The 23803-nt window shown below is 35.6% G+C and overlaps 1 protein-coding gene and 1 pseudogene across 1 annotated transcript; both read left to right on the top strand.

The window, feature by feature from the left end:
* Positions 1-21937, top strand: LOC105795146 (phosphatidylinositol 4-kinase alpha 1). Its single transcript, XM_012624641.2, has 26 exons — positions 1-1196; positions 1393-1734; positions 1840-2001; positions 2421-2591; positions 2737-2895; positions 2987-3114; positions 3273-3570; positions 4098-4266; positions 4456-4685; positions 6789-6947; positions 7066-7245; positions 7620-8147; positions 8254-8613; positions 8893-9107; positions 14820-14985; positions 15083-15216; positions 15341-15494; positions 15742-16008; positions 16430-16504; positions 16645-16683; positions 17876-18048; positions 18138-18333; positions 19310-19450; positions 20188-20396; positions 21060-21221; positions 21315-21937. The coding sequence occupies exons 1-26, from the start codon at positions 354-356 to the stop codon at positions 21571-21573; spliced, it is 5919 nt and encodes a 1972-aa protein (XP_012480095.1). The 5' UTR covers positions 1-353; the 3' UTR covers positions 21574-21937.
* Positions 21695-23803, top strand: LOC105796030 (uncharacterized; annotated as a pseudogene).

The following is a 23803-nucleotide window of genomic DNA, read 5'->3' on the forward strand; positions in this document are numbered from 1 at the left end:
GAAACTAAAAGATCAAAAAAGGAAAGGCTGCGAACGAGCGAGAGGCGCGAAGACTGAGGAGAGAAACAAAATTTTCATTCAATCATTCTTAAATCTGTTAAAAAGACATAACGGAACCAAAAAAATAAAAATAAAAATAAAAAAGCAGAGAAAAAAAAAGAAAAAAATAAGGAGGCAATGGCAGCAACGGCCGCAAATACGAAAACGATAACGCTATTGGCGTTGGGAGGGAGCTTCTTGATTCAGAAATGACAATCCGAAACGTTAACATTTGTGTTTTTTTGGTAAAACATTTTGCTATTATTTTAAGTGACGAAATCTGATTGGATTCTAAGAATTTTGGTGGATCGAAAATGGATCCGATGATCGAACTGTGCGACATTATAGCGAGACGTCCGGAGCAATTTAGAGACAAACTAGCTTGGATTTGCGGTAGATGCCCGCAGCCGGAGACGTTACAGAACGACTCGCCGAGGGCATCAAGGTCGCAACTCCATGCGGTGATTGGCGTCGCGCGATTTCTTTCTAAATGTCCCCATTCGAGGGATGACCGACCTATATCGGTGACGCTAGAGTTTATTCGGGCCATTCCGTCATCGTTCCATCGTTCCTTTTGGCCGCAGTCTTACAACAACGATGCAATTTCTTCATTCTTCGTTGATTTCTTGAAATACATTTCTGAAACCGCTAATGCATCTCCCGATCTGGCTTCCGAGATCGCCGAGTATTTCGGGGAGGTAGTTACTACCTCCGTCAGTAACCAGGAAGGAAACGGAAACGATACGGCAATTTCTAGGGCTTTCCTGCTGGCTTTGTCAAATAACTTCCCGCCAGTTTTACAGTCTGATGCTGATCAATTGATAGATCACCTTTTCGATCAATTATCTACGTTACTTACGGCGTCACAGGGGGAGATTCCAGGAACCTTGGATACTCAGGCTGCAGCCAATGGGAGTAGTGTTTATTGGAATAGTTATGCTGATCACATGAATTTCAGTATTGATGGAGGTGGGACTATGTTTGCGCAACAAGTTGCTTCATTCGAGGACGAGTCCATGGAGAGCTTGGAGAAGCAAGAAGTTGCTTTTAAATTGATTGCTCATACTTTGGAAAAGGTGAGCATTGATCAAAAGCATTTGGAGCAAGTGAGATTAATTGCAAAGAAGCAGCTTCAATCTATGTCTGCATTCCTAAAGGTAAATGCCAACGGAAGCCTTGTGCTGTTCTATTTATTTCCGTTAAATTAAGGCACCCAAGTAATGCATTTTATTGGTAAAGTATGAAGAAATGGGTAACTTGTACTCGTTTTGTAGAATAAGTTAGCATTTGAACCTTGTAGAAGCAATGTATATTGAAAAACGAGATGGTCACAACTTTTGACTTGGTATGCAGATTAGGAAGCGTGACTGGAATGAAAAAGGACAACCTTTAAAAGCCAGAATTAATGCAAAACTATCAGCTTTTCAAGCTGCTGCTAGGATGCAAATTAAAAGTCTTGTCTGTCTTGATGTGGACGCAAAGACCTCTAAGAAATTGGTGCTTGAGACTCTTGCATTGTTGATAGATGCTGCTGAAGCTTGTCTGCTCTCTGTATGGAGAAAGTTGAGAGCTTGCGAGGAGCTATTCATTTCCTTGCTTTCTGGAATTGCACAAGTTGCTGTCTCTAGGGGAGGGCAGCCGCTGCGTGTTTTGCTCATTCGTCTCAAACCCCTTGTGCTGGCTGCATGTATGCAGGTATGTTTTGTAGCTGGTTTTAGATTCTAAGTCTCGAAAATATACTTATAGATAGATTTTTTTCCCTTTTCTGTTTTTATTTTCGTAACAATGTGAATGTAACAGGCTGATACCTGGGGCAGCAGCCAAGGAGTCATGTTTGACGGTGTTCTGAAGACATGTTGTGAGATTATTGAAACTGGCTGGGCCAAAGACCGAGCTCCAATAGATACATTTATCATGGGATTAGCTACAAGCATTCGTGAGAGAAATGATTATGGGGAGCAGGTCGGTGGTATAATATTAACCATTGAATTATTAAGTCAAACAGAGAACTGCATGTGCTTGTGTGTGGGCCTAATGCACTGAACAGAGTTATACATGCAACATTTAGACAAACATACCTTCTCTTGATATGTGGTTTATAGTCTTTGTTCTCAATTTAGTTTAAAAGTCTATTCTTTTTCTTTTCTTTTCATATCTTTTTGCCAGAGCATTCCGCATTTGCATGTATAGAGGTTGCCTTTTACTTTTGTTTAATATGGATCAGTAATGTTATCTGTCGCCTATTATATCTTAGTAGGCTATTTGCCTGTTTAGGTGGTAGGTATGTATGTTTCCTTTATTTATGCTTATACTTAACAAATAGCTATTGCCCCGTTTAAGTTTACTTCTTCGCTATGTTTACATGGTCATGCAAATTTCAGGATGATAAAGAGAAGCAGGAAGTTCCAGCAGTACAGCTTAATGTAATACGTTTGTTGGCTGATCTAAATGTTGCTATCAGCAAGCCTGAAGTGGTGGACATGATACTTCCTATTTTTATTGAAAGCTTAGAAGAGGGTGATGCTATAACTCCAAGCTTATTGCGACTTCGAGTATGTATTTTGTAATTATAAATTTAAAAACTTCTTTTTCTGCTATTTAGGTACACAAGTAACTGAAAGATTTGACTAATACTCTTTCTTGTTTAGATCACACGGCATGGTTTCTCAACTTTGACATGTACTCAATTTACTGCAGCTTCTTGATGCTGTATCTCGCATGGCAAGTTTAGGTTTCGAGAAGTCATATCGGGAAACAGTTGTTCTGATGACGAGAAGTTACTTGAGTAAACTTTCGAGTGGAGGGTCTGGAGAAAACAAAACTTCGGAGTCAGAGGCCACCACAGAACGTTTTGAGGTGTGCATTATTTGTGAGATAGAAGTAACAATTTAGCTGTCTGGTAGTTTTTCTTATTGGTTTGGTGCTCACTGGTTCAATCACATTCTAGACTCTTCCTGCGGGATTTCTTTTGATTGCCACTGGTCTTAAGAATGCTAAATTGCGCTCAGACTATCGGCATCGCTTGTTATCTTTGTGCTCTGATGTAGGCTTGGCAGCTGAAGCAAAAAGTGGCAGGTAAATATTTTCTGATTAGCAATATATTTGTCTTTCCTTATAATTTATGTATTTTGCTGTCTCTCTGTTTTATGGCTTGCTTTCTGCAAACTTCTTTTTTTGCTATCCTCATAATACATGTTCCAAATATTTTATTTCCAGTATCTCAAATCTTGCAGGAGTGGAGCTGATTTTCTGGGGCCCCTACTTCCTGCTGTTGCTGAAGTATGTTCTGATTTTGATCCTACAGTAGATCTGGAACCTTCTCTGCTGAAGTTATTTCGCAACTTGTGGTTCTATGTTGCTCTTTTTGGGCTGGCACCTCCTATTCAGAAGACTCAAAAATCAGATTCCTCAACATTGAGCAGTTCAGGAAGCATGAGTGCTATTGCACTTCAAGCAGTGGCAGGACCATATATGTGGAATGAACAATGGTCTTCTGCTGTCCAGCGTATTGCTCAGGGGACACCTCCCCTTGTAAGTTGATTTTCAAGATTTCTTCCATGAGCACATTTCATTTTCTAAATCAGTTTCTTTTTGTGCTAATTATATTTATCAGACTGGTTTATGCTTAATTTCCTAATAAATCTGACATTAAGACATTGATTAAGTTGCAATTGTCAAGTGGAAATGTTATTGATCAGCTGGATGTGCAATCACTAGTTGAGATGGCTACATAATCTGCTGAATGTTGGGAGTTTTTACACATTTAAAAATTTTCTTGTTGGACTGACTGGGAAGCGCAATGCCTCTTCTAGGCTTTTGCAACTAATTCAGTTATATCCATATAAAATCTATGCTTCTAGTTTTATTTTGGAATATGGTTGCCCATTTTAATTTGTCTTTAGCTTGTGTTCACATCAACTCAGTTTTAGTTCTGATTCTGAACAAAAACCTGCTTTTTTTCCCACTACAGTTGACCTAGGTTTGTATGTTGTCTAAATGATTGTGAGGCTTTTCCAAAAGTAAAGTGCCATTTTCATTGACATTGTGTTTCTTTGCAGGTTGTGAGCTCTGTGAAATGGCTTGAAGATGAGCTGGAACTGAATGCCCTTCACAACCCTGGCAGTCGTCAAGGGAGCGGCAATGAAAAAGCTGCTGTAAGCCAAAGAACAGCTCTTTCTGCCGCATTAGGTGGGCGAGTTGATGTTGGTGCAATGAGCACAATTTCAGGTCTAGTGAACTTCTTGCTCTTGATTGTGGATATACCTATTTTATCTCCATGTTCAATAATTTCTTGTGTGATAACATCTTGTTATTTGGTCTGTATCATTGTTTTATTATTCATTAAAGAAGAGGGGACGGGGGCATTGTTTTTTGTAGTAGGCTCATTTCATTGATGCCTTTTGGCTTTCTTTACAGGTGTAAAGGCAACCTATCTTCTTGCGGTGGCTTTCCTAGAGATAATACGTTTCATTAGCAATGGTGGCATCCTTAATGGTGACACTAGTGGTGGCACTAGTTTTACCGCTTCTAGAAGCGCCTTCAGTTGTGCCTTTGAATACTTGAAAACTCCAAATCTTATGCCTGCTGTTTCCCAGTGTTTGACAGCAATGGTGCACAGGGCATTTGAAACAGCAGTGTCATGGCTGGTATGTCTTCAATTTACTTGAAATGTTTGGGGCATTGTTTTATTCATTTTTTTAATACAATCTTCATATAAGGAGATTTTAGGTGTTAATGCATCTTTTACTAATTTGGTGTTGTTAAAATTATAGTTAATTAATAATTGTACAATCAACTAGCTTCTGTTTTAATAAGAACAAATTCCTTAAGATGTTGGGTGGCCAATCTTGTGACTGTCTTGCTCTACAATTATACACTTACACTTCATTCTCATGGCTTACTTTCCTTTTTAGTAAGAAACAAGAAAAACGAGTTTTAGCGAAGAGTTATTGTAAATGGCACCAGAGTTAGACCTAAACGCTTAAGAAAATCAGTTATTTACTTATTTAGGATCCTTTCTTTTTTCAAAAGGAACGAACAAAGATAGAATTAGACCGATTCCCTAAATGCCTTTCTGGATATTTATCCACGTCCTGACTATTCATGAAATGTGAGAAGCAGATGAATAATCATCTACTTCTAGAAGAAATTGAAGAATTTCTTAGGAATCCTACAACCTATACAAGGATCTAGCTTCTTTTACACATTGTCCAGTCATAGTTTCCAATCGGCTTTAGAAGAATTCAACAATCACTTGGAATAAAAGATGTCACCCAAGTGAGTAAATTGGTTACCTGGATTTTTCTCAAATTATCTTCTTCTTCATTTTTTTTTCAAATTCTTCTAAATAATTACATGTGTGTATAAATTTTTACATGCTTGAGCATTCATGTAGTGTTAGTGTTAGTGTTATTTTTCTTTTTACTTTTTTTTGTGCTGTCTTTTTTAGTCATTATTGTTGTCATTTTCGAACTTGCCACATAACATAAGTTGAAAGTTATCCCCTCAATTGTTGCGTTGTGTGGCTAGAAATTAGCATATTTTGTATTTATGTTAACATTTTGTGTTGTAATCATATTCAGAAATTATATATAAAATCTGACAAGTGAGTCGTGCTATATAAATTTTGAAACATTAATGCATTCATATCTTGTTGGTATTATATTCTTTGTATTGTGTTTTAGTTATTTCTCTGTATTGTCTTGTGTTCATTTTAAAAAATTATAATTTTAGACATGTTCATGTATTTGTATCATGGATATGTTATTTTTGTGAGTTGTTATTTTAGTTGTCCATCCATGTTGTGTTCTTGTGTGACACTATTAGAATAACGCTCAATTTTGTGTCACATTTTGTTTTTAATTTATTGAATAAAAATTAATGTTACAATAATTAATGGTTAAAATTAAAATATTGAATAATAATATGAGATGAAGTATTTTTTAAACAAATTTAGGCATTGAATAAAAATTTATCATGATTAAATAATAATATAGAAATACCATGTTAAATGATGTTATGAGTTATGGATTAACTATTAAGGAACTAATTTTCATATCAATCTTTTCTTTGCATATAAATTAATTAAATTTGCGTATTTGTGTTGTTTTATATCTATAGCTTACACTAAAAGTTTCAATAAACCAAAGCAACAAGAGGATCCAAGCACTATTATAAATAAAATGTCCCGAAAATATGCACACCGGAATGCACATGATTTGGTTTTAGGAAAGTTACCTTTATCCTAGATTTGGTTTTCTACATTAATTTGATTTTAATATATTTACACCCGAAGTTGAGAGGATTCCATATTTTCTTTTCTTAATCACTTTAAATATTTCATGTACTCCTAAAACAGATTGTTGAAAAGTGTACAATATGTGTTGTTCCTTCAGGTTTGCTCGTCCTTTATAGTGCTGTCTTTTGGATATGCTTGATCATCTGTAGCTTTATCTTATTATCTTATCCCATAAGCATTCTCTTGCTTTTCTTGTGAGTTTTCAAGTGAGTGCAATTTCTCGACAAAGTACGGCAAATTTGGTGTCATTTAAGTAATTTATAATTCCTACCAATTAAGTTAAATTCTCTTGGACGACCTTCCTGAAATGGGACAAGTGCGTAACCCCCTTTTCTACCAGTGTAGTACTGGTTACTGTCCTGCTCTTTTATCTCTTCCTTGTAACACTGTGTGTATTTGTACCATGTGATCCCGCTAATTGAACCTCATGAGTTTCTTGACATGTGTTCAGGAAGACCGAATAACTAAAACAGGCGATGAAGCTGTGATTAGAGAATCAACCCTTTCCGCACATGCATGTTTTCTAATAAATAGTATGTCGCAGAGGGAAGAACACATTCGGGATATAGCTGTGAAACTATTGGTTCAGCTTAGAGAAAAATTTCCTCAGGTAAAGCTATATATTGATGATATCCTTCTCATCTAATGGTTATTCTACATTTTATTTTCCCAGTTTGCTCCATAATCTGAATCGCATATTTGAGACAAATGGAATTGAATATGTGCAGGTTTTGTGGAATTCATCTTGCTTGGATTCCTTGCTTTTTTTTGTTGAAAATGAGGCAACTTCTGTTGTCAATGATCCTGCTTGGGAAGCAGCTGTCCGTTCTTTATACCAAAAAAATGTTCGGGAATGGACTGTTGAATCACTCTCATATGCTCCATGTACTACCCAGGGTTTACTCCAGGTTGCTGAATGAATGACTGTATATGTTATTGTTACTCTTTTGCTTATTGTTCTCGTTCCTTTAGTATGGAATCCTTCATGGCTAATGTATATTTTTCCTTATGCACTGAGTTTTGAATATTCTGTCATTTACTACTAGAATGCGTTGTGTAGGCTCTTTTCTTTTCATTAAAATTTAGATTTGTCTTAAATTTCATATATGGACACACCTACTGGGGTGATGGCCAATAAATTTCAATTATCAACTCTTTTTTTTCATTTTCTGGTTTCAAGGCTGTTCTTTTGGTTTCCCCCAGTCTTAAATTGACTTGGATTTGTTCTGTTTTTCCATGGTTCTTCTAATTAATTGTTTGTGGTTCCAAATATATCCCACAGGAAAAGCTTTGTAAAGCAAACGCATGGCAGAAGGCACAGCATACAACTGATGTGGTGTCTTTATTATCTGAGATAAGGATTGGTACAGGAAAAAATGATTGTTGGACTGGAATACGGACTGCAAATATTCCTGCAGTCATGGCTTCTGCAGCTGCTGCATCAGGAGCGAATTTGAAGTTGTCAGAAGCCTTCATCTTAGAGGTGCTTAGTACTGGTATAGTCAGTGCAACAGTTAAAAGCAACTATGCCGGAGAAATTGCTGGCATGAGAAGGTTGTATAATAGCATGGGTGGATTTCAATCTGCTGCACCACAACAAGGTTTTGGTGGTGGCCTCCAAAGGCTGATCTCTGGAGCATTCTCTCAACCACAGCAGACTGAGGATGAGGCATTCAATGAGGTTTCAATTTCAAAGTTTGTGCGTCTCCTTCAACAATTTGTTAATTCTGCAGAAAAAGGTGGAGAACTGGATAAGTCACAGTTCCGTGAAACTTGTTGTCAGGCAACTGCATTGCTTCTGTCAAATCTGGTAGAACTATCAGTATTTCATATATATATATTTTTTATTTTTTTTCTGCAGAAAAGTATTTAGAGACCCATTTCACTCTTACCCTTTGAAAATGGTTCATGTCCAGGGTTCTGATAGAAAATCAAATGTGAAGGGCTTCTCACAACTTCTACGTCTTCTCTGCTGGTGTCCAGCTTATATTGCTACCCCTGATGCTATGGAAACTGGTGTTTTCATCTGGACTTGGCTGGTTTCTGCTGCTCCGCAGTGGGGTTCTCTTGTCCTTGCTGAACTTGTTGATGCATGGTTATGGACAATTGATACAAAACGAGGTCTCTTTGCATCTGATTGGAAATACTCTGGACCTACTGCAAAATTAAGGCCCCACTTGTCCGCTGGGGAACCAGAGGAACTGCCTGATATCAATCCTGTTGACCAAATAATTGCTCATAGATTGTGGCTGGGTTTTTTTATTGATCGCTTTGAGGTAATTGATAATTTTGTATCCTCTCTTTCAGACAACTCTATTCCATGTCCTGATGTTTGTGCTGTTTGTTTATCATTGAACAGCATGTGAACATACATGGCATATTATGTGTGTATGTGTGTATACATGTGTGCTTTTTCACCTTAAAATGTTTTTGCATTTGACATTTATTATCTTGTTTCCTACAGCGCCAATATCTCTTTGTTTATGCACATTCTGGCATGTGATGCTACTCCTTTTTCTATGGCTACATCTCTTTTTCTTGTTTGAGTTGTATAGGTAGTTCGTCAGAATAGTGTTGAGCAACTTTTGCTCATTGGTCGGATGTTACAAGGAACGACCAAACTTCCCTGGAGCTTTTCACGTCACCCAGCAGCAGCCGGCACCTTTTTCACCTTCATGCTTCTCGGTCTTAAGTTCTGCTCATGCCAATCCCAAGGGAATTTGCAGAATTTTAGAAGTGGGATTCAGCTGTTAGAAGATAGAATATACCGGTAACTGCCCTTGACTTTCTTTCTTTCACTTTCGATCTGCATCCTTTTAGTTCCTTTTATTTGATTTTTCTTTTTGGATTATTGACTTTTATTTCTTGATTCTGGAGATTCTCATTCACTTTCAACCTAAACCTTTTTAGTTCTTTTTCTTTTGATTCATTCTGGGAAAGTCAATGACTTGCATGTCCTGGTTTCCAAAATCTCAACACTTTAGTTCAGCAAACTATTCTTAAAATTGGTTTTTGCCCCTTAGTAAAAAACTTGAGATTAATTTTTTCAGTTTTTACTTTCAACCTAAACCTTTTTAGTTCTTTTTCTTTTGATTCATTCTGGGGAAGTCAATGACTTGCATGTCCTGGTTTCCAGAATCTCAACACTTCAGTTCAGCAAATTATTCTTAAAATTGTTTTTTGCCCCTTAGTAAAAAACTTAAGATTTATCGTTTCAGTTTTTGATTAGATACAAACATAACTTACCCTTGTTTTTTCTTTTCAAAAATTGTGTGCCATTGAACATGTTATAGGGGCTCTTAGGATGAATACTATACATGAATTATGGCAGTTTTGATAGCCCAAAATGTTGATAAAAGGTTGGTGTTTTAAAGGCAACTGTTCTCATTTTCCAAATCGGGCTATTGTTTGGCAACTACTGAGACCCATTTTATTTAGCCTTCACCTTTAAGAAGTCTTTGTGCCAAATGATGGTGGAGTTCAAACGCGTGGTCCATGTTTACATATGTTTTCCAAGATATTTATACCAATTTACATAGCTTCCATGTCTTAACATTTAGAAATGCTTATGATTTCCATTTGTGAGAAGCTGCCAAGGTGCAATAAATATCAAGAATTTGGAAAGAAATTCAATTGAAGATAGAGTTTGGGTTCTAAAAATCTTAGGTTTCTTTCATCTCCAAAACGATCAAGGACTTTGGGCGTTTGATATGTAGGGGTGAGAGAATGATTAAGGACGACTCAACAACCAAGGTTCGGCGTAGTGGTTGTAACCCATTCTTAGGAGGTAAGGTCCTTAAGGTTCGAAACCTCCTTCCCCTTTAGGTTTTCCTCATATGTAACAAGAGATACTAAGTTAATAAGAAAAGCTAAAAAGAGAAAACTAAAGGCTAAGAAGAGAAACCTCTTTCATATATTACTAATGAGTAAAGAATTGTACACATTTACCTCTTTCGTATATTACTAATGAGTGAAGAATTGTACATATTTATAGTCTACGACTAAGCTAATTAAGGAAACAAAATATTTACTTAATCAATAATTAATAAAATATCCTACGAAATAAATCAGATTGATTTTTCGATCAAAAGCACTATGTGAAATATTCGGTTTTTCCTCTTTCTCTTTCTCTATCCCTATCCCATAGGTACAGCATTTGAATCAATAGAAAACCTTTTCCTCCTATATGAATCAATATTATTACATTCCAATTCCTTACTGATACCAAATATAATCACTGGTTACAAGGCAAAAATCAGTGAATTAAATTCCTATAAATCAATGAATTAAATCCCTATGTTCAAGGGATCTATTTTCAGCACTCCCCCTCAAGCTGGATGAAAGATGTCTTCCATAGGTAGCTTGCTAATTAGGCCATCAAAACTGCTTCTTATGAAGTCCCTTTGTCAGTATATCAACATTTTGACTGGTGGTAGGAATGTGTGGCATTCAAATTTGTCCTTTATTGAGTTTTTCCTTGATAAAATGCATGTCCACTTGTGCATATTCTGTTCTCTCGTTTAAAACTCTATTGCATGTGATAGAGGTGCTGCTTTGTTGTCACAATAAACCTTCATGGGTGAAGAATCTAACAACTCTAAACCTTTTAATAGTCTTTTAATCCACATTACCTCACAAGTTCCACGAGCAAGGGATCTAAATTCAGCCTCTACACAGCTCCTTGCTACTACACTTTGTTTTTTGCTACACAACTAGATTTCCTCCAACAAAGGTGCAGTAGCCAGAAGTTGTCCTCCTATCAGTTGTACTTCCATCCCAATCAAAATCTGTTTGAACCTTAATTTGCAGATGTTCACGCCTTTTACGTAACAGTCCCTTTGCAGGAGTCCCCTTTAGATATCTTTAGATTTAATATCCAACGTCAAAGTGTTCTTTTCCTAGTGAGTACATGAACTGACTTACTAAGTTCACAGCAAACTCTATGTTTGAGTATGTATAGGATAAGTACATCAATCTACCAACAAGCCTTTGATAGTCTTCCCTATTTAACATATCTTCTTTTTTGTTTGGCTATATTTAAGTTGTGCTCAATAGGTGTCTCAGCTGCCTTGCAACCAAGCATACTTGTTCCACTAAGTCAAGTGTATACTTGAATTGATTAACAAATATACCTTCCTTAGACCTAGCGAACTCCATCCTAAGAAAATATTTCACCTTCCTCGAGCCTTCTATTTCAAATTGGCTGCAAGTTTTTTCTTCAGATTTTCCAACTCTGCACTGTCATTATCTGTCAAAATTATATCATCCACATAAACAATCAAAATAGCAACACCATTTTTCCCTCAAGGTTTGGTTAATCTAACATTGGAGCAGTAGACGGATCTTTTTTAACTTTATGAATATTTTTCCTAGCATAAGCCAAAAACTCATACGGATTTTGAGTCTATTGTAATAGTTCTTATGTTTGCATCTTGTTTATGCTTGTCAATAATAGACTAAGATTTCCTCCGTTTACAACATCTTGAGCAAGTTTTTCCTAAGTATTTCTAGCATCATGGAGTCGTAGATTATATTCGATAAAGGATTCGAAGAATTTGAAATGCTACAAAAATCATTTTTGAGTGAATATAGATTTTTCTAGTTTGAGGGTTATAATACTTATATCCCTTCGTATTTGGAGCATAACCTATAATGACGCATTTTTTAGCTCTGTGATCAAGTTTTGAGTGAATCTTGGTGGGTAAGTGGACAAAAACAATGCAACCAAAACTTTGATCGGTAAACCCAAATGGATCCTACATTCCGGAAAAATGGTTTAAAACACTTCAAAGGCGTGATGTATTTTAAAATTCGAGTGGACATCCTATTAATCAAATATGATGCAGTTAAAACAGTCTTTTCCCACTTAGGAATATGCATAGATAACATAGTAGTGCAAGCAACCTCAAGCAAATGTTTATTCTTTCTTTCAGCAATTTCATTCTATTTTGGAGTGTCACGACAAGTAGACTAATGTTGAATCCTCCTTTTTTTTTGTTTTTTAAACTCCCAAAATGTCATTAGAATATTCAATTTCGTTATCAGACTGTAAGATGCAGATTTCTATTTAAATCTGATTTCCAATAATGTTATAAATCTCTTTAAACAATTTTCCCACTTCAGACTTCTCATTCATCAAATCAACCTAGTATGACCATGTATAATCATCGATGAATGTCACAAACCATTTTTTCCTAAACAAAGTTGTAATCTTTGAATGTACATCACTATGGAAGAGATAAAATAGTTTAGAAGGAAGATAGGGTTTTGAAACATAAGTAGAGCAGTGACTCTTAGATAAATAATAGCTTTTACAAAAAAAGAAAAAAAGAAAAAAGAGCAATCCTTAAAATAAAGTGGGAAATAAATGTTTAAGATAAGGAAAATAAGGATGGCCTAATGTATAATGCCAAAGCATAACTTGCTCATAAGTAATGTTTTAACTAATATTGCTTAAGCCTTGAGCCTTTTTATTACCGGAAATTCTCTCATCAAAATAATAATGACCATCTCTCATCCTAGCTGCTAACCATCTTCCTTGAGTTTGGTCCTAAAATTCACAATGAGATTCAAAGAAAACAATACAATTAGTGAGAGTCTTCGGATAGTTTGCTAACAAATAAGAGATTGCGAGCAAGTTTAGAAACATGAAGCACAATCGTAAGGCCTATGTTTTCTGTGAGTTTAATTAAGCCTTTCCTTGCAATAGGTGAGAAACTACCATCTGCACTTCGAATTTTTTTCATTGCCAGGACAAGGAGAATATGTCATGAATAAGTGTGAAATACTAATCATGTGGTTGATAGCTCCTAAATCTATGATCCATGGAGAAGGATGAGAATTTGAACAATAAGATAGAGGATTTGAATTACTACATGTTTGAGCCAAGGAAACATTGTGAATGTTAGATGATGGATTGAAGTTTAGCAGTTTCAAGAGAAATTCAATTTGCTTCTTGTTAAAGGTGTTAACTGCATTTGCTAAGGAGCTTCCATGGTTGCTTCTATCCCTTGGTATGTTGCTCTTCCTGTTTGCTGGTTTTCCTTGAAGTTTCCAGCAAATTTCCGAGTATATGTGGTTTGTTGTAATAAACACACCATGCCTGGGATTTCTCATCAAATATTCGCTAGTTGTTTTGGAATGATCAGTGTGCAGCCTGATTACCAATTGGATTTGTATGATTCTTGGTATCCGCAACAAACATTTCAGTTGAACTTATTGTCTCTTTTCACCCCAACATAACATAATGTTTGGTTTACTGTCTCCATACTTCTAAAAAAAGAACTTCTCCAATGGGAGGAAGAGGTTTCTACCAAGTATCCTCCCCCTCACTTCATCAAATTCAACATTCAATCCAACCAAAAACTTGAAAATTCTACCTTTCCCTACAGTTTTATTATGAAGAGTATAGTCATATGAACTTTTCCAGTCATCATTATTAAATAAATCTAAATCTTGCAAAAGACCCTTAAGAGCATTAAAATACATTGTCACGCTACCTTCTCCACGCCAAACTTCTCCAATCTTTTGTTGTAGATTATACATTTGGAAATAGTTTCCAAGATCAAACTACATTTCAACTGCATTATCACAGAAGTCCTTTGCAGTAGAAAAACACATGTAATTTGCACTTATTTTTTCATCCATTGCGTTCACCAACCAAGTCATGATCATGGAATTTGCATCACAAATAGCACATGCTGGATCTGTCTTCTCGGGGGTTGGAGTCTTACTGTCAAGTAGCCCCTCTTCATTCTTTCCCAAGGTACATCTGGACATATTAAGACCAACTTAGGAAATTTCCCCCATTGAGGCGAATGATGGTGCTGTGGACTGAATGAGATTTCATGTGAGACAGTAGAATAGGGTTGGCTTTGGTAGCTCCAGTGGAACTTGAAAAGATTTCAGGCATGATGAAAAAATAGGCAAGGGAAGCAAAACATGAAAAAAAAAAAAAAAAGAGAGAGGTTAATCTGTTTTGTATAAAAAAACTGAAATTCAAGGATAAAGGCTGAAACAAAGAAACAAACAATTCAACAATGAATGCTGAAACGAAGGAAAAAAATAAATCAGTGATGAAAGCTGAAACAAAGAATGCTGGATATGGGTTCTGATACCATATAAGGAAAGCTGAAAAGAGAAACCTCTTTCGTATCTTACTGATAAGTGTGCATACTTATAGTCTACAATCGAGGCTAATTATGGAAGCAAAATATTTCCATAATCAATAATTAATATAATGTCCTAGAATCTGCCCTAAATCTAATCTCTGATTACAAGGAAAAACTCAGTGAATTAAATCCTTGTAAATCAATGAATTAAACAATATATATATTCACATATACAATGATACTGTTTTTACTGAACATGTTTGGCGTTGCTGCAGCAACATGCATTCTATTTACGTTTGTGTTCCAATATTCAGTTAAGCTTACTCGCACACTTTTGCAGTTCTATTTAAAGTTGTTTTTGGTTCATGTAGGGCCTGTTTGGGCTGGTTTGCCTTTGAACCTCAGTTCTATGACATGAACAATATGAATTTTGCTCAGAGTGAGGCTCAATCTGTTCAGTATTTTTGTAATGAGATGGTATCTCAAACTGACTCCAAGGTCCAAGCACCTGAGAAAGGGGACACTGTGGTTCATGCTGTAAGATGGTCATCATTTAGTTTTCAGATGTTTCAACCTTGATTAAGATATTCTGTTTCTGGATTGTTCTGGTTAGTCCTAAAGTTAAATTTTGCAGAATGAGGATTATCACCCAGTCTGGGGCCAGATGGATAATTATGCTGCGGGAAGAGAAAAGCGAAAGCAGCTGCTTCTAATGCTGTGTCAGAATGAATGTGATAGGCTTGAAGTTTGGGCACATCCTGTTTCAAAGTATTTTCAGCAGAATATATTTGTTGATATTTGATGTGACTTTATTCTTTGGGATCCTTTTGTTGCATGAGTGTCTTCATTGTTTTAATAAAATTTTGTTGCTTGTATTTATATTTATATTCAGGGAACCCATGCCTGTTCGGCCCAAACTCACCCCAGAGAAATGGATTGAACATGCCAGGATTGCTTTCTCAGTGGATCCTCGGATTGCTTTTGCCTTGGCCTCAAGGTTTCCAACAAACGTGTCTCTAAAGACTGAAATAACCCAGCTAGTCCAGGTATGCTTTGCTTGCATGGAGTTGTTGGAATTGGAATGGAAAGAATTTGAAACTTCTGTGTTGCTATTTATGATGCAAGTAGTAAGGAGATGGTCTTCATTCAGATTGTACGTTGTCATTGTGGATTTTATGCTGAGCATTCCAGAAACATTCATTGACTTGTCCTTTCCTCTCTTTTGCTTCCATTGTTATATTCTTTTACCATCATGGCATGATCTTACTTGATTTGTTTTCATTTCTCATACAGTCAAATGTATTGGACATTCGTGAAATACCTGAGGCACTGCCGTATTTTGTCACCCCAAAGGCAGTTGATGAGAATTCAGCACTTTTGCAACAACTGCCTCACTGGGCTGCTTGTTCAATTACAGTAGCTCTTGAATTCCTTACTCCTCAATATAAGGGCCATCCACGTGTCATGGCTTATGTTCTAAGGGTTTTGGAGTCCTATCCTCCTGATCATGTAACCTTCTACATGCCACAACTTGTGCAATCTCTGCGATATGACGAAGGGGTGAGTGATCAATGATGATATGGACATGTATTTATATTGTGTTTTATTGATGAGGTGCAATGCTAGGATGTTAACCTGATAACAGGATGAGTCTTAGGTGTATTTGCTTGGTGGTTATGTTTTGATACAAGGTGCTCAGTAATACAAGTCAATTTGAGTTTGATATATACTTTCAACTAAAAGTTATTAATCAATACTGCCTCCATGACTGCAATTAAACATCATGTGGATACAACAGCATTGTGCATTTATCAAAATTCAGCATTTGGTCGGAAACTGATTTTGCTTCTTCTACCCAGTCACCATCTAAATGACCTTAATCTGATTAGCCCAATTATCCTGTTGCTTACACTGTCTAGTACATTTTATTTTTCTTTTAACACTTCTTACTTTTGGCATTAATGATTGTTCTTTTTTGCAGAGGTTAGAAGGATATTTGCTTAGAGCAACTAAAAAAAGTGACATATTTGCACATATTCTAATATGGCATCTTCAGGTGTGAAAATTTTATAAATTTCCTCAATTAGATGGTATGCTTTGTCAATGAGCTTGTGATGAAACATATGACCATCTTCTCTTTTCATTACATCACTTTATTATCATATGAAACTACTGAGCCTGAATTTATAACTGTAGGGTGAAGAACCTGAAGAAGGGCAAGAAGCCGAAGAAAAGGTTTGTCCATCTCAGTGTTCTCTTTTTCCTGAAAGCATGTTAGAACTTGCCTTAATGTTTGGAAGTAATACTGTACATTGGCTTGGAAAAGTGGCTGGGTTGTGGGCTAGAGGTGGGTTACTCGGGGTTGAATCACAACAGATCTGATGTTATAATTATCCTGTTCATATGATCTATAAGAAGAAAATAAGAATGAAAATTAGAGAAAGGTATATAAAGAAATAATTAAAACTCTTATTTGCAAATATACCGGAAATTGACTAAAAAAAATGCTTTGTCGCATGGAGGATTAAAAAAAAAGAAGTTTGCTTATTTGTTGATGACATATATATACAGAATGGTACAATTGAAATCTGGCTTTAGACCAAAAAGAAAAATGGTAATCCTCTAGAAATAACAAAAAGAAAAAGTCAGTGCTTCTCTTTTTCAAGTACCCTTGATTAAGTCAAATTAACATCGGCTCCTAGAAATCCCCAATTTCCATTTATTTAAAACAAAAAAGGGTCATTGGCCTTGTTTGATTGTTGCTTTTGATTTTTTTGCTTTTTGGGTAAATATTAAAAAATGATTTAATTTATGCCAAAAGAAAAACATTCAATTGGGACATAAATTAAAGTAACTGTTTTTATAAAAAGTAAAATCATGCATTTTCTTCTTAAAATTACACCCTTTAATTCTTAATTTTATTTGCTTTTAAAATTCAAACATGTTTTACTTTTAACCTGATAGAGGCATAAATATAAATAAATAGTAGAAACAACAACAAAACGATACCTAAGTGAAGAAGTGGTGATTGTTTTACTCAGAGCAAGGTTAAATCCCCCATTCCCAATTTACTCTTTTCTTCTTTTTTAAGAAGAAGAAGAAAGAAAGAAAGAGCTAATTACTTAATGAAAATCATTTGTTAGAACTAGGTTTTCGTTGATCATGTTTAGTGAGAAGCCTTTAACTGGGTCAGTTTGGGAACCGATATAGTCCAATAAGACTTAAGGGTGAGCATTACCTGATCATGTTAAGAGTGTCTGGTGACTCATCTCAGATTAGGAAATGTTCTAATAGCTTTGAGTTTAATGTTGAAATTTTCATAAACAAAATGGTTCAGATACCATTAATTTATTAGGAAAACTTGTAAAGTTCTATTTATAGCCTTCCATTCTCTGGCCATTGACTTGTGTACATTCTCTCATTCCAGAATCTTGCGTTTCAAGCAATGCTACCAGCTGTTCGGCAACGTATTGTTGATGGTTTCTCACCTGAGGCCCAAGACGTGTTTGAAAGAGAATTTGACTTCTTCGACAAAGTTACATCCATTTCTGGCGTCCTATTTCCTATTCCAAAGGAGGAACGCCGGGCTGGCATCCGGAAGTATATCTTCTTAAATGGTTTTGCTTGTGTCATGTCTGTTTTTTATGTTGCAGTTAAAATTGGTGGTTACATGCTTGCTACTACTACAGGGAGTTGGAGAAAATTCAAGTGAATGGAAAAGACCTTTATTTGCCAACCGCTCCTAATAAGCTTGTTAGGGGTATTCGAGTTGATAGTGGAATACCGTTACAATCGGCTGCAAAAGTTCCTATCATGATCACATTCAATGTCATTGATCGAGATGGTGATGAGAATGACATAAAGCCCCAGGCTTGTATTTTCAAGGTAAACTTGTATCTGAGTTGGACACAAGTAGACAGAAAATTCTGGTTCAAATTGCCTTCTCAATTGTTTTCTTCTACCAATAAGTTTAAGCCCAAAAACCTCTTAGGTTCTGTGTCCACCCTTGTGGTGCTGCTCTCTTACCATTTCTGTGGAGTGGGATACACTCTGAGCATCCTCCAGCACTGAAAGAGGGTTTCCTTGGTTTTCAGAAGCTGTGCTAGTTTTGCTTCTCTAAATTTATGTTCTGATTTTGCTGGATGACACAAACCCCAACTCTCTTTCTCTTATTGTTGAGTATCCAAACTAAAGCCAATTGGTAATAGGAGGACTTAACTTGAATATAAGATCACAGGAAACCAATATTTAACAGATGTCGGACAACACCACTTAAAACTCCCCCTCATTTGTAGCTCACCAAAGGCAGCCTTGGCTGTGTTGGCAAAGGCTGAGGCCTTTGGAATTTTTAATGCCTAGGTTCAAGTCCTACCTTGTGAAAATTATGAGAGTGCTAGTTAGTTAGTTAAGTTATTCAATTCAGTGCTTGTAATGATTGATTCCGATTGGACTAAAAAAGAAAAAAAAGAAAAACAAGGGCTTACATGTGCGCAACTTCATAGGGTCACCAGCAGCACATTGTGTAAGGAATGAACAATAGAATACACCTGTTCTCTGATACTCTGTTAAGCATATAACCTCAAATAATTGCTAGGAGGTTGAGAGCATGACTTGTATATTACCACAAGAAATTCTATACTTAGTAGATGTGATATAATAACACATAACCTTATTAAGATGGTGGTTGCATTTATGTACTTCTTTCCAGTTTGTGGGATTTTCAGTTCCTCTTATATATGGTCCCAGATTCCAAAATTGTACTTTGTTTAACTTTCTAGTTATTCTGGTCAAAATTTTAGAGTCCTGATTTCTTACATAAATAATGTTTTCATTTTCCTATATAATTGGCTTTCTATTCAAGGTTGGAGATGATTGTCGACAAGATGTTCTTGCTCTTCAAGTTATAGCTCAACTAAGAGACATATTTGGAGCAGTTGGACTTGATTTATATTTATTTCCGTATGGTGTTCTCCCAACTGGCCCAGGAAGAGGTATAATTGAGGTGAGTATATCTTCTATTCTGTTAAGCTTTTCCGCTCATTTTGCTTCAAGTTCTAGTTCTTTCATTAAATACATTAATACTGTAACACTATCTAAGGATTGCTTTCTCTTGTGATTATTTCGGAAATACCTAATTTAGAACAGCTAAACAAAATGATGAAAAGGAACTTTGAGGGAATATAATGCTCTCACAGCAGGGTGTGGTCTACACTACTACTATTTTCATTCTTGCATTTGTCTGTCTTTAAGAGTTTTACCATCACAACGGACAATGGTTTTTAAAAAAGGTTGTGTAAATAAATGTTATTTGAACCAGACCGGATTGGACATTCAGACTGGGAACCGACCGGGGTATCAGTCTAGAAGGTGCTTTTGAACCAGTTAGACCAGGAATTGGTACGATCCGACTAAAAACCGGTTGAACTAACAATTGAATTGGGAATGTTTTAATTTTTTTTAATTTTTTAATTGGACATGTAGGACTGGTCAGACTGGCGAACTGACCACCAGTCCGGTTTAAAAAATTTTGGTGTAAATAGAATATAGAGAGTACCATTTCTATTTTTATCTTGTGCCCCCAATAATGCGCACATGGACAAATGTGACAATATGATTCAATTTACTACTGAAGTCATTTGTGCATGTGCCATGTTGCTGGAAAAGAACTGGACAACTATTCCTAGGGTACTTTAATGAAGTCTTTACTTAATAAGTTCTCGTTTTTCTCCCTTGGCTTAGGTTGTGCCTAACACACGAAGCAGAAGCCAAATGGGTGAAACAACTGATGGTGGTCTGTATGAGATTTTTCAACAGGATTTTGGGCCCGTTGGCTCTCCTAGCTTTGAAGCTGCCCGCAGAAACTTTTTAGTTAGCAGTGCAGGTTATGCTGTAGCTAGTCTTCTTCTTCAACCGAAGGATCGACACAATGGCAACCTTCTCTTTGACAGGTATGGCTCTGCTATTTCCTTGACTTTAGAAATTGTATCTTGTGCTTGGTAGAACACTTAAGTATAAATAATTAATATTAAAAACATGATAACCAGATGATTGGTGGACCTAGTTACCTGAACACATAATCACAAACAAAAATATGAATCAGACCTGGTGTTTTCAGTTGATTTGCTTTTAGAAAACTTGAAAATGTGGATGCCAATTAGAAAGCTCTTAGGATTAGTCAAAAACTCGAATATGAGTGACTGGAATATATAAGCTTTTATTGGTCGTTAAAAGCTTTATTCGTGCTAGGATTTTTCAGATGAATAGGGAGCTGGACCCATTTATAAACTACAACAAATTTACAGGTCCTACACCTTAATAAGCCATCGACTTTATCTTGATTAGCAATAATACCAAAGATTAAATCTGGCCTATGTTGCTTGGAAATTTCATTTTTATTTAAGTATTTATGTCTAACACTCATGTCCGAAACATGGGAATGAGAATATGATCCCAAAGATCCTCCAAATATATGAAATAAACTTAGAAAACTCTGACCATACTCATCTCCAATATATACCTGTATCCAACACTTGTATCCGAGTCCGAGTAACATAGAATTTGACCTAAAAGAACCAAAAACTCAAACCAGTGTGATATGCACGTGAATACAGTGCGGGGAGGCTGGTTCACATAGATTTTGGTTTCATCTTCGAAATATCACCTGGTGGAAATATGCGGTTCGAGAGTGCACATTTCAAGCTGAGCCACGAGATGACTCAATTACTCGACCCATCTGGGGTTATGAAGAGTGAAACATGGGATAACTTTGTAAGGTAAATGACCTTCTTTGCATACGATCTTCTTTTATCCCCTTATTGTATCCTCATCAATGTAAATTTTGAGTTGTTTGTGAAAATGCTTGGCAGCTTGTGTATTAAAGGATACCTGGCTTCCCGTCGATATATGAACGGGATTATCAACACGGTGTTGCTGATGCTCGACAGCGGATTGCCGTGCTTCAGTAGGGGAGACCCCATTGGAAATCTTCGCAAGAGATTTCATCCCGAAATGTCTGAGCGTGAAGCAGCCAATTTCATGAAAAGTGTATGCGTAGATGCATACAATAAGTGGACCACTGCCGGCTATGATCTCATACAGTATCTGCAACAAGGCATTGAGAAGTAAATGGAAAAGGGAAAATCATCTTTTTGCATTTGCGTAAATATTTTTAATTTTCTAATTATTCTTTTTTTTTTTTTAATCTTCTATGGTTTCGATTTTTCTTGAGGAAATTCCCACCAAAATAATGATAGGAAATAATCATAACAGCAGGCATAATAACAGCCTCCCTCACGCACACATACGTTGTGATGTTGTTGATGAGGAGAAGATTGTAAATATAATAATTTTATTATAATAATAAGAATTGAGTTCTCTTTGTAACATGGTAGGGAATTTCCTTGTTAGGTAATTTTTTTTAAAAAATTACGCATCTTTGTAATTTTCGTTTTATCAAATGAATATTACAATTTTGTACCGTCTATGTCTATTCATATTTTATGTTATACAAAGTCATGAGATTCTAATAATTGAATTTCGCATTTATACAATATTTTCTAGCTAAAAGAATAAGTGGGATATTTTCTTATGAGTAAACTATAATTACTAGTAACGTACGTAGGTAAAATTACACATAAATGTCAATTTTAAAAATATATATATGTGGGAAATAGGCTTCTTCTTTGGTTATTTAGGGAAATTTTAATTGGATAAATCAATACGTTGAAAAAGTGTGTCCAACAGAGAGCGATTTTTGCTAACGTGGCATTCTATAAGGCGTGCTTTTACCGGAAAAACATGTCCTACATGACAAATTTTTGCTACATGGGGTGTCATGTTAGTAGCTTGCACCATTTAGGGTTTTTAAAATCGAGCTATTTGATCAATTTTTAAAAAGAAAAACAACTATTGGATTGATATATTAAAAAATCGATAAAAAAATGATGATTTTTATTCTCGAGAATTCTAGGATAACTTTTCAGTAAAATACTTTTAAAAGCATTTTAAATTTATCTTGTCTTTTCCATATCAAATGGCAAAGTCTTTCTGTAAAATGGACGCTGGGAATCTCGAGCATAATTTTTCGGAAAAAAGGTTCTTGTTAGAAATTTTTTTTAGCCATATTTGATATTTTCCAGCACTTTGAAATATGTTTAATATTTGGTGGTAGAATTTTTTATAAAATGGAGATGATATAGAAAGGCTTTTTAGAGTTAAATTTCGAGGAGAAAATTTACATGTTGAGAATGTTGAGAAGAAGAGTGTTGATATTAAAATTCTAAAATTATTTTATTCATTTACTCGAACAAAGTTCATAGTTGTTGCAATATAAGTTGGAAACTTGATCCGAAAAACTTAGTTCAAGTAAGTAAATAATTATTTGTCGTTGTTACTTTATTTATCAAATTTGGTTAAAAAATTTTATATTACATATTTATGTTGTAACAATATATCAAAATAATATTTTTATAAGAAAATAATAAATATTCATTTTTGTATAATATTAAGGTATTTTTTTATAGTGTGTTAAAGAGGTTTTGTTTCTAAAAATGACTAAAATAATTAGAGTTGTTATTTATTACGACTGTTAAATTTGTGACACTAAAATCAGATCATTTTTGTATCTGCCTAATCTATAGATTTAGCTTTTAGAAGGAGTGTCAAAGTCTCACTTCAAGCTAGAGGAGAATTTTGAGCTTGAAATATAGATACCTAATGTCATGAACCTGTAAGATATGATACATTTGAGCTAAATGGTGACGTGGATGTCTATAATCCGAGCCACTAAAGGCTCATGAGATGTTGGATGGTCGAGTCCAATTTAGACAGGTCTTGATTCCACCTCATTGATTTTTTTCTCCCGAGAAATACGGGATGGATATCTATATTCCAATTTACAAACAAATGAAGATCAACATCCATATGAATCTCAAAGCTCGGAAGGTTGAATTGAAAATGAGACCAGACACACCCGACATCAATAACCTATAGAAGTGTGTAGACTTTATCCAAGCTTTCGTGTTGGGTTTTGGCATTATAGATTCCATTACTCGATTTGGGATTAGACAAACTATATGACGATTCATTCAAAATCAAGGATGCCAAGACACTTAAAAGAGACCACTTGTCTCGTGTTGTAGGAAGGCTATTAAATAAAGGTGGTAAAATAAAGTTTGCTATCGAAAACGCAACCAAAACCAAGATTGTCATTGCTGACACCAAGATTGATATATTGGGATCTTTTGCCAACATCAAGACTATTGAAGATTCTCTTTGCAACCTCATTTTAGGTTCCCTTGTCGGTAAGGTTTACTCGAAACTTAGACTAAAAGGTTTTGATCTTTGTTTCATGTGA

This window comes from Gossypium raimondii, chromosome 3 (assembly GCF_025698545.1).
Source record: "Gossypium raimondii isolate GPD5lz chromosome 3, ASM2569854v1, whole genome shotgun sequence".
NCBI lineage: Eukaryota > Viridiplantae > Streptophyta > Magnoliopsida > Malvales > Malvaceae > Gossypium > Gossypium raimondii.

Coding starts and splice junctions, on each gene's coding strand:
- LOC105795146 (XM_012624641.2), top strand. CDS start 354: ATGGATCCGATGATCGAACTGTGCGACATTATAGCGAGACGTCCGGAG. Junction 4,267..4,455: donor TGCAATGAGCACAATTTCAG/GTCTAGTGAACT, acceptor CTTTCTTTACAG/GTGTAAAGGCAACCTATCTT. Junction 20,397..21,059: donor GGCAACCTTCTCTTTGACAG/GTATGGCTCTGC, acceptor ACGTGAATACAG/TGCGGGGAGGCTGGTTCACA.